Source organism: Phasianus colchicus, chromosome 3 (assembly GCF_987193195.1).
Source record: "Phasianus colchicus chromosome 3, bPhaCol1.hap1.1, whole genome shotgun sequence".
NCBI classification, from domain to species: domain Eukaryota; kingdom Metazoa; phylum Chordata; class Aves; order Galliformes; family Phasianidae; genus Phasianus; species Phasianus colchicus.
Window position 1 is genome coordinate 83,722,148 of NC_143438.1, and position 13,445 is coordinate 83,735,592.

General features: G+C 48.3%; 1 protein-coding gene across 2 annotated transcripts; it reads left to right on the top strand.

The window, feature by feature from the left end:
• Positions 1–6,599: 6,599 nt before the first annotated feature.
• RNF139 (ring finger protein 139) lies at positions 6,600–13,058 on the top strand. 2 transcript variants are annotated; one of them, XM_031591206.2, is made up of 3 exons: positions 6,738–6,833; positions 7,522–7,713; positions 11,002–13,058. In XM_031591206.2, exon 3 carries the CDS (start codon positions 11,061–11,063, stop codon positions 12,807–12,809), a length of 1,749 nt encoding a protein of 582 aa, XP_031447066.1. In that variant the 5' UTR covers positions 6,738–6,833; positions 7,522–7,713; positions 11,002–11,060; the 3' UTR covers positions 12,810–13,058. The 2 variants fall into 2 exon arrangements, with proteins under 2 accessions (XP_031447065.1, XP_031447066.1); XM_031591205.2 differs by lacking the exon at positions 7,522–7,713 and having other exon boundaries at positions 6,600–6,833.
• The last annotated feature ends 387 nt before the right edge of the window (positions 13,059–13,445 follow it).

Sequence of the window (13,445 nt, forward strand, 5' to 3'; positions counted from 1 at the left end):
TTGTACACATGCAGATGTCTAAATCCTGTCATACCTTATAGTTTAGCCATTACGTGGCTAATTAAAACATTAACACTTTGAGTCTTGACCATGAATTAGTTCATTCTCCAGAACACCTGTCTGCTTGGCACACTTTCCTTCCTCCCACAAAACACGTCTGCCATCTTCTGGCCATGCCACCAAGCATCTGGGGGCTGGCTGGAAATGCACTTGAAGTGTGTGGGGTGGGCTTATAATGCAATTGATAGAGTGAGCAGGTTGAAATTGAATTTTGCTATGGGATGTGAGGTCTGTCTATTACAGAAGAATTTAGCTTTCAGGCTGTGCAAAATTACTCTCTCTTCTCAAAGAGATTTGCATGACATTTTATTTTCATACCTGCAAGTATCCTGAAGGTTTCATTTATTTCAAGTGTAAAGGAGATATTCAGCTGAAGTTGTCATTATTAAGCTGGTTTTACATTTAAATCACAAGTTTCAGTGGCTTTTTAGGAAAACAATATTGATTAAAATTGGAATGGTGGTTTTCATGAACATTTATTAAACACGAATGTTGCAGCAGAACGTGGAGCTAAGCAAAGTTCACGCGGTGTCAGATTCCAGCACAAATATTTGAGGTGGCTCTAATTAAAGCCAATGTTAGACTTGGATATAGTCTTGGGAAGCTCCAAGAATGCTAATTACGTTTTTTTCTTAGATTAAGGCCATCCTGTAGGAAAAATCAAATCAAAATAAAAACCCCTCACATAGCAACAATACATTAATAAACCTAAGAGAAAAAGGAGGACAGGCCGCGATGGTCTGGTTTTCAGCATAATTCTGATTCTCCCCACTTTTGTCTCTCACAAATGTCCTGTGAACAAATACCTCACAGATGAGCCCTTCTGAAGACAAAATCACCCTGAGAGACACGTCATTTTATCTGAAAACAGGAAATCATTCTTTCCAGCACTAAGCAAAAAACTGTTACGACATGGAGCAGTGTTCACTTGTTTATCACTGTTTTCCCATCAGCTAACCAGTGTTAATGAGCTTGAAGTAGTCCAACTGGTGACCAGCCCTACACTTCTGTCAACTGTGTTTAGTTGGGGAAGGGAAGGGAAGGGAAGGGAAGGGAAGGGAAGGGAAGGGAAGGGAAGGGAAGGGAAGGGAAGGGAAGGGAAGGGAAGGGAAGGGAAGGGAAGGGAAGGGAAGGGAAGGGAAGGGAAGGGAAGGGAAGGGAAGGGAAGGGAAGGGAAGGGAAGGGAAGGGAAGGGAAGGGAAGGGAAGGGAAGGGAAGGGAAGGGAAGGGATTTTTGCAAGACCATGTGGTTCTGTAATACTTGGTGTAAGCACTGGCTTTAATCCATTAAAGCAAGAGGAGCTCTACCAACCTGCATACACAGATGGCCGTCTCGCAGTGGCACTGCAGAGACTCTCAGCAGTACACTGTTCTGCCCACCAAAACTGCTAAAACAACAGCAATTCAGGAAACTTGGAGGCTGCAACTGATAATTGGTATCTACGCAGTTCCTCTCTTTCTAAAAATCTCAAATAATTAACACTTTTAATAGCTTTTGAAAAAATTATATGAAATCTGACCACTCTGAGCTGCTTCAAAGAACAGAATTCATGTTTAAATGACTGAGAATAAAGTCCCAACCTTCTACCATATGCTGTTTAAAACACTAAGGAATTCCAGTGCCTTCCATCTGTTGTGGAAATAAATGAATCAGAGGCATTCTGACTTGTTGCCTCACACAGGAAGTGTATTCAATCCTTCCATTCTTATGTACTCTCAGACACATCCCCCAGGCCCTGCCATGGGTATACACAGCCACAGCAACTGTGTTATAATCATAATCATAATCATAGAATGGCCTGGGTTGAAAAGGACCACAATGATCATGTAGTTTCAACCTCCCTGCTGTGTGCAGGGTCACCAACCACCAGACCAGGCTGCCCAGAGCCACATCCAGCCTGGCCTTGAATGCCTCCAGGGATGGGGCATCCACAGCCTCCTTGGGCAACCTGTTCCAGTGTGTCACCACCCTCTGTGTGAAAAACTTCCTCCTAATATCTAACCTAAACCTCCCCTGTCTCATTTTAATGTCCCATTCCCCCTTGTCCTATCACTATCCACCCTCGTAAACAGCCGTTCCCCCTCCTGTTTATACGCTCCTTTCAAGTAATGGAAGGCTGCAATGAGGTCTCCCTGGAGCCTTCTACTTGGAGTTCAGGACTATTTGCCCTTGACAATTAATCCATACATGCAAATAAGGGAACTTTATGCTCAATTTATGTTAGTTTACAAACAAAACATTGCAGAAGCCTCCAACTAAGAAAGGTTTTCTAGTAGTATAAATGTTCCCTCAGAGTGCTGAGGGAGCTGGCGGAGGTGATAGCCGAGCTGCTTTCCATCATCTATCAGCGCTCCTTGTTGACGGGTGAAGTACCAGAAGACTGGAGGCTTGCCAATGTGACTCCCATCTACAAGAAGGGCTGTAAGGAGGACCCGGGGAACTACAGGCCTGTTAGCCTGACCTCAGTGCCAGGGAAGGTTATGGAACAGATTGTCTTGAGGGAGATCACATGACAAGTGTGGGACAACCAGGGGATCAGGCCTAGCCAGCATGGGTTCACAAAGGGCAGGTCCTGCTTGACCAACCTGATCTCCTTCTATGATCTAGTGACCCGCCTGGTGGATGAGGGAAAGGCTGTAGATGTAGTCCACCTAGACTTCAGCAAGGCCTTTGACACTGTCTCCCACAGTATTCTCCTGGGAAAGCTGGCAGTCCGTGGCTTGGACAGGTACACTCTTGGCTGGGTAAGGAACTGGCTGGAGGGCTGGGCCCAGAGAGTGGTGGTCAATGGAGCTAAATCCAGCTGGCGACTGGTCACGAGTGGTGTTCCTCAGGGGTCGGTGCTGGGGCCTGTCCTCTTCAATATCTTTATTGATGACCTGGATGAGGGCATTGAGTGCACCCTCAGTAAGTTTGCAGATGACACCAAGTTGGCTGGAAGTGTCGATCTGCCTGGGGGTAGCGAGGCCCTACAGAGGGATCTGGACAGGCTGGATAGCTGGGCTGAAGCCAATGGGATGAGGTTTAATAAGACCAAATGCCGGGTCCTGCACTTTGGCCACAACAACCCCAAGCAACGCTACCAGGCTTGGGGTGGAGTGGCTAGAAGACTGCTGAATGCTGAATTCAGTTTATTATTCCCTATTTGAAAGTTCCAGGAGTGCAAACTGCACAGTTCCAAGTATCCAGTAGGTGTCACCTTCACACACACCGCTCATACGAGACACGAGGTTAGGTCTTCATAGGTAACAGAGAGTCTGAAACACTGGAAGAAGTTTTCAGAAAAGCATGTGTGAAAATGTAGCGATTTGCTCTGCTCTTCTTTACAAATACATGAATTGCTGGAACAGCTGCAGTCTGAAACTGCTCATGCACAAATAACTTCACAAATCTACGACACTATTTATGTACCTAAAAACCATCTGTAAAATGTGGCCATAGTGCACGTACTGAAGCCCGAGGTCCTATTTAATGGATTCTTTTTAATTCATATGTCTTTAAAGCAAAATAAATATATATTATATCATTGTCTCTTATCCTGTACCACAAAAATAGATTTCTGATCCTCCTGACTGATGGGGATATTAAATGAAGTTGGAATGGCCTCCTGGGAGCAGTGAGTCCCATTGCTATGAATGGTGCTTCAGGTTGCTGATTTCCCGAAATTATGCCTCATACAAATAAACATTTTCATACGGATTATTGAGAGTCATCAGTATCAACTGTCTGATTTAGACTGCTTTTTATTTCAAAGCAAATCCTTTTATTTCTATTCAGCAGCCTAACATAGCGGTCAGTTCAGCAGCTGGGGAGTAAAGTCATTCAGGAAGGTCTGAATCCCTTTGATTCGGTCATTGTCAGCCATGTATGTGAAACAAACACTTTTCACATTTCAAACCCTAACCTCTAGCTGCTATTTGGCACGGGGAGAGCTACTGGGTCAGAGTTATGCCTTTCAGCATGCGATTAAAAAATGCACTTTGTCCATGCACACGGGTTTTGTAATGCAATCCTTTAGCAATCTGGCAACTTTTCTGGTTTGTTAGCGTGGGGCATTGCTTAGGAAAGTGCCTATGCAATTCTCTTGGGCCTGGTCCAAAATCCCTTGAAAATAATAGAGAGGGTTTAAACCGTGAGCTGGTGGGATGTTTGGAACGGCTGAGTGGTGGCAAGTAAAGCTGGGGGCAAACATTTGCAGAAAGCGGCAGTATGGCAGATGCCAAAAAGCACGCGAGCTGACCTCAGCCTGGCCTTAAAACAGCTTTTCATTCACACAAACAGTGGGGTGGAAAAGCTTTGTGAAGGGAAAGGATCTGGGGTTGTTAGCTGACAGCCAGCTGAACATGAGCCAGCAGTGTGCCCAGGTGGCCAAGAAAGCCAGTGGCATAGAAGCATAGAATCCTCAGAGTTGGAACAGACCTTTAGAGGTCATCTTGTCCAACTCCCCTGCAGTGAACAGGGACATCCACAGCTTGAACAGGTTGCTCAAAGCCTGGTCCAGCCTGGCTTTCAAAGTCTCAAGGGATGGTGTATCCACCAAATCTCTGGGCAACCTGTTCCAGTGCTTCACCACCCTCAGTCCCATAAAATCAAGTCCAATAAAATTAAGATCTTGTAAAGATCATAAGGTCATAATGTCCAACTACCTACCTACCACCAATACTGCCCACTAACCTATAGAATTGTAGAATCACAGAAATCATGGAATCACAGAATAGTTTGGGACTTCAAGGATCATAAAGTTCTGACTCCTCTACCACATGCAGGGTTGCCAACCACTAAATCAAGTACTAGATCATATTGCCAAGGGCCCCGTTCAACCTGGCGTTAAGCATCTCCAGGGCATCCACAGCCTCTCTGGGAAACCTGTTCCAGCACCTCACCACTCCCTCAGTAAAAAACTTCCCGCAGTATCTAATTGCTTTAAGGGGGGGAGATTTAAATAAGATGTCAACCATGTCCTTAAATACTACATTTACCCTTTCCTTAAACACCTTCAGGGACAGTGATTCCACCACCTCTCTGGGCAGCCTGTTCCAATGTCTCACCGCTCTGAGAAGCAATTCTTCCAAATACTCAACTTGAACTTCTCCTGGCATAACCTGAGCCCATCCCAGATTGTATCAGCAGTAGCACAGCCAGCAGGAACAGGGAGGTGATTGTCCCCCTTGTACTCAGCCCTGGTGAGGCCGCACCTTGAGCACTGTGTTCAGTTTTGGGCCCCTCCCTACAAGACAGACAGTGAGGCCCTGGAGTTTGTCCAGAGAAGGGCAGCAAAGCTGTGAAGGGTCTGGAGCACAAATCTTATGGGGAGTGGCTGAGTTGTTCCGTCAAGAGGAAGAGGAGGCTGAGGGGAGACCTTATTGCTCTCTACAACTGCCTGAAAGGAGGCCATGGTGAGGTGGGGTTCGGCCTCTTCTTTCAGGTAACAGTGATAGGATAAGAGGTAATGGCCTCAAGTTGAGCCAGGGGAGGCTCAGGATGGATATTAGGAAAAAAATCTTGTAAAGAGTAGTGAGTCATGGGTACAGGCTGCCCTGGGAGGTGGTGGTCACCATCCATGGGAGCGTTCAAGGACCGCATAGATTTGGCAGTGAGGAGCGTGGTTCAGAAGGCATGGTGGGGACGGGTTGATGGTTGGACTAGGTGTTCTAAGTGATCTTTTCCAGCTTTGATGATTCTATGATTACACATTTGCATTTAATATTTATAATCTTATTTTTTGTTTTTTGTTTCTTAACATCGAGCTAATTTGACACCAAGTTATGCAGTCTGTGTACCTGAGCCGTCTGTCGAGATGCACAAGGACACAATTCCAGAGGAAAATGCTTTTTTTTGTTTGTTTGTTTTCCCCACACGCTCCAGCTCTCCGGTTACGCAGTGAGGATGACAGAGGCCTTGCATCACGCACCCCTACTTAATGGACCATTCCTTCTCCCAGGTGCATTACTCGGGGAAGCCGAGAAGCGGCTCTGCCCACACCCGGAGCGGGAGGCCAGACGCGTGGCAACTGCACGAGAGAAGCGCGCGCAGCAGCCCGGGCTGCGGGACGTGCCGGAACCCCGCGTCCTTCAGAGGGCGGTGTGACACAAAGCGGGCCCCCAGCTGGCGCAGCAGCACGCACTGACGGCGCATCCAAACAAACAAACGCTTTCATTTGGGAAGGATTCCCCGCGCGGGAGGCTCGTAGGCGCCAGAGGAGTTCGCCCCTATTATCGCTGATGTCACAGCACGCGGGCTTCCCCCGCGCTCCGCCGCCCGGCTCCGCCGGACCCGAGGCGAACCCCCCGCAGCCCGGCCCCGCGCTCACCCCAAGGCCGGGGCCCTCCGGGGGCGGCGGGGGGGAGCGGGGGCGGCGCCGCGCACTGTGACGCCCCGCGGCCCCGCCTCGCTGCCCGGCCGGGCCCGGCCCCGCGGAGGGAGCGCAGAGGGAACATGGAGGCGGCGGCGGCGCGCCGGGGGGCCTGGCCGGGTCGGGCGGCGGCGGGAGCGGGGCGGTAGCGGCTCGCCGGGCTCCCTCGCTCCCCCCGCGGCCGCCCCTCCGCTCTCGAGCGGGCGGGAGGCGCGGGCGGCCTTTCCCCTCGCCGGGGGATGGCGGCCCCGGGCCCTCCGCAGCTCCCGTGGCCGCGGCCGGGCCCGCGGCTGCGGTCCGGGCTGGAGGTCGCGCTGCGGGTGCCCAGCCTGTTCCTCATCGACGCCATCTTCAACTCGGCCCCGCTGCCGGGCGGCTCCGTGTGCGCCGCGCTGCTGGGCGTGCTGCTGCGGCTGCTGGGTGAGACACCGTCCGGGCCCGGCGGGGCGCCGGGGGCGGTTCCGGGCGGCCCCGTCCGGGCCGGGCCCCGACCTCGCCGCTCCCTCGGTCCCCACCCCCCCGCGCTGCCGGCCTCGTTCGCGGCTGCCGTGCCGCCTCGGGCTCTCCTCGGCCCTTTGCCCGGCTCCCACCCCCCTCCCGCTGCCGGCTTTCTGCTGCCCCGGGCTCTTCCCTCGGCGCTCGTCCCGCCGTGGCCGTGTCTTCCCCCTTCTCCTGCCGGAGCGCCGTCTCTCCCCGCGGCCCCTCTCGGTATCCCGCGCCCATCCCCGTCCCCGGGCTCTCGGTGCGCGGCCCCGGCTGCGGGGCTCGCGTGGTGCGGTCTGTTGTCCTCGCGGCGAACGGGGCCTCGGAACCACCCGAGCTCGGTGCGAGCGCTGCCGTGTGCCGGGGGGCCGGGTGCTGCCGGCAGCCGCTCGCAGTGTCTGGAGGCTTCCACAGCGTGTGGCAGCCATGTGACGCCGCGGCTGTGCGTTTCATAGGCGCGCGTCGGTGTCGTGCCTGGCTGAGGTCCGCTGCCGCGTCCCTTACCTCGGGAATGGCAGCCCGAAAGTGCCCCAAACTGAATTCACAAACTTGAGAGCTCTTCCAATTGGTTGTTTTCCAGCTTCTTCTGATTTATTTATTTATTTATTTATTTTCTGGAGGTTAGGTCAGCGGTGTAACGTTGCGGTGCTGTCTTTGATGTGCTGTGCGGTGCTGAGGGGTTGTGCACCACGAGTAACGCTGCCTGCCGCTGCGAGAGCGAAACTGAACTGCAGTAGGGATGGCAGCCCGTGACAGGAAGGAACGGGGACGCTGAAACACAGCCAGGAGCTTTGCAGGCCTGCGGCATGCTGGCTTGGTGTGGTTTTGGTGTTTGTGTCAGGGAAAAAAAAAATGGCAGGGACATGGGTGGTACAGCTGTCAGGGGAGGAAAGTCAGAGGAGGTTAAAAGGGAACATAAACAGCAAGAAGCGCAGTGGGGACGGTGTTGCAATAGCAGAGGGGGAAAAGGGTAAAGTAAAGCAGGGCAGCAGGCAAGAGGAGAGCCAGGAGAAACACAGAGCAGGGGTTTGGTTTGGGCTGCTGCTCTGGGGGGCACAGGGCAGCTCCACAGGGCTGTGGTCACAGCCCAGAGCTCAGGGAGCGTTTTTGGGCAATGCTCTCATCGGGCTTGAATTTTGGGTGTGGGAGCCAGGAGTTGGACTCTGTAATCCCAGTGGGACCCTTCAGGGTATTCTGTGATTCTGTGCCTTTTTGCAGCGGGGATGTCCCTCTTATTTCCCATTTCTGGAGCTTCTACCTTTATGTAATTGCTAAGAGTGCTTCTCACTGGTAAGCAGTTCCTTTAAAAAAAACAATGACGTTGCAGCACATCACTAAAGCAATTTTTGGGAGCCATTCATTGTGTGAGCCAAATGCTCTTAGGAAGTGCCTTGAACTTAGTCCAACATAAATGGGAATGGGAGATACATTTTCAGATGATCTCTCTTAAGTGTGTGATAATAAGATTAAGTTATGAAGGACCTCTTCAGGATTGTGTTTGTGACCACTTTGCTGGAAGGGTGTGGGGAAGTGGGTGATCCCTCCCCTTCCTCCAATGAGAGCTTTGGGAGCAGTTTGTGAGGGGCTGTGATTCGAGACAAGTGGGCTGTGGTTCTCAGCTTTCCAAAAATTAAATAAAATTGTAACCACTTCAGGATGATGCTAAAGACCTTCCGTGTGGTTCAGTCAGTAGTTATTTTTTCCTGTGAATTTAAGGATTACAGGGTGCTGTGGTTTAACCCAGCAGGCAGATCAGCACCACACAGCTGTTCACACCGGAAGGGGGGGGGGGAATAAAACAAATGGAATGAGATGGACAGTTTAATGGAACAGAAAAGTGAAGGGGAAAATAATAATAGTAATGCATAACACAGTTGCTCGCCACTTTCTGATCAATGCCAAGCCAGTCCCTGAGCAGTGGCAGCCCCCAGCCAGCCCCCAGTTTTACAGTACAAGAAGCTGAAATGTCCTTTGCACTGTGCAGCATGGCTCAGCAAGACCAAAACATTGGTGTGTTATCAGCGTTCTAATCTGAAATCCAAAATACAGCACCAGACCAGCTACTGGAAGAAAGTTAATTCTGTCCCAGCCGAAACCAGGACACAGAGTTGGGGCTTTGCTGTTGTTAGGACACACTGAGATATTTATGTTGGATCTTGCTGTAATTAAATACAGGTGAAGTTGCCCTTTTTTGTTACCATTTGCTGTCTTTGAACAGCTAATCTTAACTGGAGAGACCTGATAGCTTTCAAAAATGGTGTTGAACAGCTCTGAATTACTCTGGGAGTACATTTTACTTCAATAATGCTAACAGGAGTTTGTATGATTTTTAAAAAGCTTTACTGCAGGAATGCTCGGTTTGATTCTTCCTTCACTTTCGTTCTATGCAGGTGCATTGGGCTGGACACACTGTAGAAGCAAACTGCAGTGAAGTTTGTCTTTTAATCTTTCAGGCTAACCTTGCTTTGTTTCCACTGTTCATCTTTCAGATCTCTGCGTGTGCTTTGTAAGCATTTCCACTGCAGCAGAACCACTTGGTCATGGCAAAAAGATGGATGCTATGCCGTGGCCAGAGGAGTGGGGTGCTCCCTCCCCTGCCAGAGATCCCAGTAGCCTCTGGGGTCTTTTCAGGCTCCCTGTGGGCCTTGGCTCCTCCACGTGTATTGGCGATTTATGTTGTACGTTTTGCTACAGCCTGAATGGGGGAGCCTGTAGGTGTAGCTTTTCCCTCTTATCAGCTCACTGTAATATTGTTTCAGGGATGGCTTGCATGTGAAAGGTCAGTATTTTAAGATGACATGCAGTACCCAACTACAGACTTGCTACTGTGAGGAAGAGAAATGGATTTGTTAATGGGCGTGTTCAACTCTCCTATGATTGTTTATTATGGTATGCATGAAAAGGCAATGAAATGGTCAAGCTCATTTTAGAAAGTGATGTGTCTCGTGAGTTTGGGCTTTTCATGGAAAGACTGAGCAGAAGGCACTTCCTGAATGACGGTGTTCTTCCCTCAGTCAACTTCCCAAGGTTAATGATTAGTTAAGGAGAACGTTCTTACATCAGCCAGTGCTGCTTGCAAGGAGTACCTTTAAGATGCAAAAACTTTTTTAGGAGTACTTTGCCTTTTGCTATTAATTCTTGTTCATTCTTCCCCTTCTTACTTTTACCACTTCTTCCTTGTATTCTGCACCTGTGTACCAAAAAAATATACACGCTGTTGCTCAGTTCAGTTATAGGTGAAGAATGGGGGACTTTGCCAAAGCTTTTCAGAGTGCCTCACCTGGTGGGGTTACGCCAGAGTAATTGGGTGATGTAGGAAAGCTGTTACCCTCTCAGTGACCTGCTTGCCTCATCCCCTAGCTCTCTTTCATGCCTGTCGTCTGAGAAAATTTGCCTCGACTGTTTTGCAGGCTGTCCTGACACTTTGACCAGTGTGGGTGTTTGTAGTTAGGTGCTTTGCTCAGGTGAAGAGGGGGCTCAATATGGGATAAACGTGTAAAATTCACTGAATTTACTGGTGCTATATCTGGTAATTCTTTCCTGCTGTTAGAGTTTACCTACTCTTAGATGTCAGGGCTGGTTGGGGAGGGATCTTTGAGGACTTGGACATTGTTGCTGCTCTGGTCTGAAACTGCAGATAGACTTAATAACAGCGCTGACTTATGCTTAAATTGGCTTTGCATCCCAGCAGTGCACATCTGTATTAAATACATAGATCACAGAATAGAATCATAGATTATCCTGAGTTGGAAGGGATCCACAAGGATCATGGAGTCCAACTCCTGGCTCCGCATGGACCACCCAAATCCAAACCCTGTGTCTGAGAGTGGTGTCCAAACGCTCCTTGCACTCGTGCAGCTCAGGGCCATGCCTGCTGCCTGGGCATTGTGTTCCATGCCCACTGCTTTTTTCTAATCCTCAACCTTGTCTTCTCCAGATAAAGTGGTTCTTTAGTCTGTTCTCTGAAGATAGCGTCACTGCTAATGCAAAGTTAGGAGTGTCTAATGGGAAAACAGTAAATGAAAGAAAGGTTGCTGCAAAGCTAATAGGTAAATTGTGTTATTCAGTTTCTGCTGAGAACTAAATGGTTCCCATCTGTTTTTAGGTGTCTTTGTATCCAGCATTGTTCTGGTGTTACAACAGCGAGCACTTTTCAAGTTTTATATGATCGCCTCGGCATTTCTGCTGGCTGCAACTTCAGTGTTGGTGAATTACTATGCTTCTTTGCACATAAACTTCTACAGTGCCTACTACACAGCAGCTTTTGGAATTCAGTTCCTCCCTCATAAAGGACCTTCGCTATGGATGGCGCTTTCCATCCTTCAGCTTACCTTCGGAATCGGATACGTTACGTTGCTGAACATGCAGTCCATATATTCTCAGCTAATCATCCTGGATATACTGATTCCTGTAATTGGCTTGGTTGTTGAACTACCTTTACATGTCCGACAGATGCTAGTTTTTATTTCAGGCCTAGTGCTAACACTGAATACCACAGTCATTTTAGTTACGAAAATCAAGTGGTTCTATTACTCAGTGCGGTATGTTTATCTGCTGGTAAGGCACATGTACCGCATTTATGGATTACAGCTATTGGTGGAAGATACATGGAAAAGGATTCGATTTCCAGCTGTACTGCGTGTCTTCTGGCTGACGAGACTTACAGCACAAGCTGTGGTTTTGACATATGTTGTAAAGATGGCTGAAACTAATACGGAAGACAAATTCTTCTTGATATCGTGGGATAATTGTTGGGAATTGATCTGCAGTCTAATAATAAGTGGGTGTGATTCTACCTTAACTGTGTTAGGCATGAGTGCTGTCATTTCCTCCATAGCACATTATTTGGGACTTGGCATCTTGGCCTTCATTGGGTCGACCGACGAGGACGACAAAAGGCTGGGTTTTGTAGCACCTGTTCTGTTTTTCATTTTGGCTCTGCAGACTGGTTTAAGCGGACTGAAACCAGAAGAAAGACTAGTTCGTCTGAGCCGAAACATGTGCCTTTTGCTAACCGCAGTCCTGCATTTTATCCATGGAATGACAGACCCCGTGCTCATGTCTCTCAGTGCCTCCCATGTGCCGTCATTTCGCAGACACTTCCCCGTGCTGTTTGTTTCAGCTTGCCTTTTCATCCTGCCGGTTCTGCTCAGTTACGTCCTCTGGCACCACTATGCACTAAACACGTGGCTTTTCGCAGTTACTGCGTTCTGTGTAGAGCTCTGCCTGAAAGTAATCGTTTCTATCACTGTTTATGTATTGTTTATGATCGATGGCTACTACAACGTGCTGTGGGAAAAGCTTGACGATTACGTCTATTATGTTCGCTCCACTGGCAATATTATTGAGTTCATATTCGGAGTCATCATGTTCGGAAATGGAGCTTACACAATGGTTTTTGAATCGGGAAGTAAGATCCGCGCTTGCATGATGTGTCTACACGCATACTTCAACATCTATTTGCAAGCAAAGAATGGCTGGAAGACTTTTATAAATCGCAGGACTGCTGTTAAGAAAATAAACTCCCTTCCAGAGGTGAAAGGAAGCCGGCTCCGTGAAATAGATGACGTATGTGCAATCTGCTACCACGAGTTCACCACGTCTGCTCGCATTACTCCATGCAACCATTACTTTCATGCACTTTGTCTTCGGAAGTGGCTGTACATTCAGGACACTTGCCCCATGTGCCATCAGAAAGTGTATATTGAGGACAAGGAGAACACCAACATCTCTAACAACAATGGGTTTGTGCCACCAAATGAAGATCCCGTACAAGTTGCAGAAGAAGCTGCTGATGCTGAAAATGAATTAAATGAAGATAATGACAGTTCGGATAGTGGCGAAGAAGATGATGACAGTGTGGAACAGCACTTGAATGAGACTCTTAACGCTGACTCTGACTCTCTTGGGTGATTAAAATGTTCTTTCCTAAGCCGTGAGGTATTTGTTTAAAATTGACTCAAACAGAATAAAAGCATCACTTTGTAGTTATTGTATTTTTAAGCACAACAGCAGTATCTCGGTGTTGAGTCTGTGAATGGTGGTTGTTTACTGTGGTGTGTGCTACTGTAAATATACCTCTAATTTTTGCTGGTCTCTTTCATGACCACCTTAAATTATGTACATTATTGTACATGGAATAAAATGTTTTCACGTTTTTAAGATGGTTGGAAAAACACTCTTTAATTGATGTAGTGATAATGCTGTGCCAAAGACTGCCTACCAGTAATCCCTGATCAGTGAGTTCTGGATGTAAAAACTGGTGAAAACAGACTGTTCAGCAGGTTAAATCAGAAACGAAAAGCTTGAACCAAAGCAGCTTTACTTTACAAATTCAGTATTAGCAGAGCTTTATCACTTAAAAAATAGTGAGTTGTGTTTAAAAACAAAACAATGAAGAGCTTAGGTTGGTAGACTTAACACTACAGCATTTGCCTAAATGGAACAAAAGATGAAACCGCTAAGCTTTCTGGTAAAGTAGTAAGCATGCACTTGTGTTAAGCACTTCTGAATTACCAGTAGTAACTTGAAGCATTCTACACATGAACT

Excerpts from the sequence above, each read along its gene's own strand:
- RNF139 (XM_031591205.2), top strand. The coding sequence starts at position 6,653 with ATGGCGGCCCCGGGCCCTCCGCAGCTCCCGTGGCCGCGGCCGGGCCCG. Across the intron at positions 6,834-11,001 it reads CGTGCTGCTGCGGCTGCTGG|GTGTCTTTGTATCCAGCATT; the intron begins GTGAGACACCGT and ends ATCTGTTTTTAG.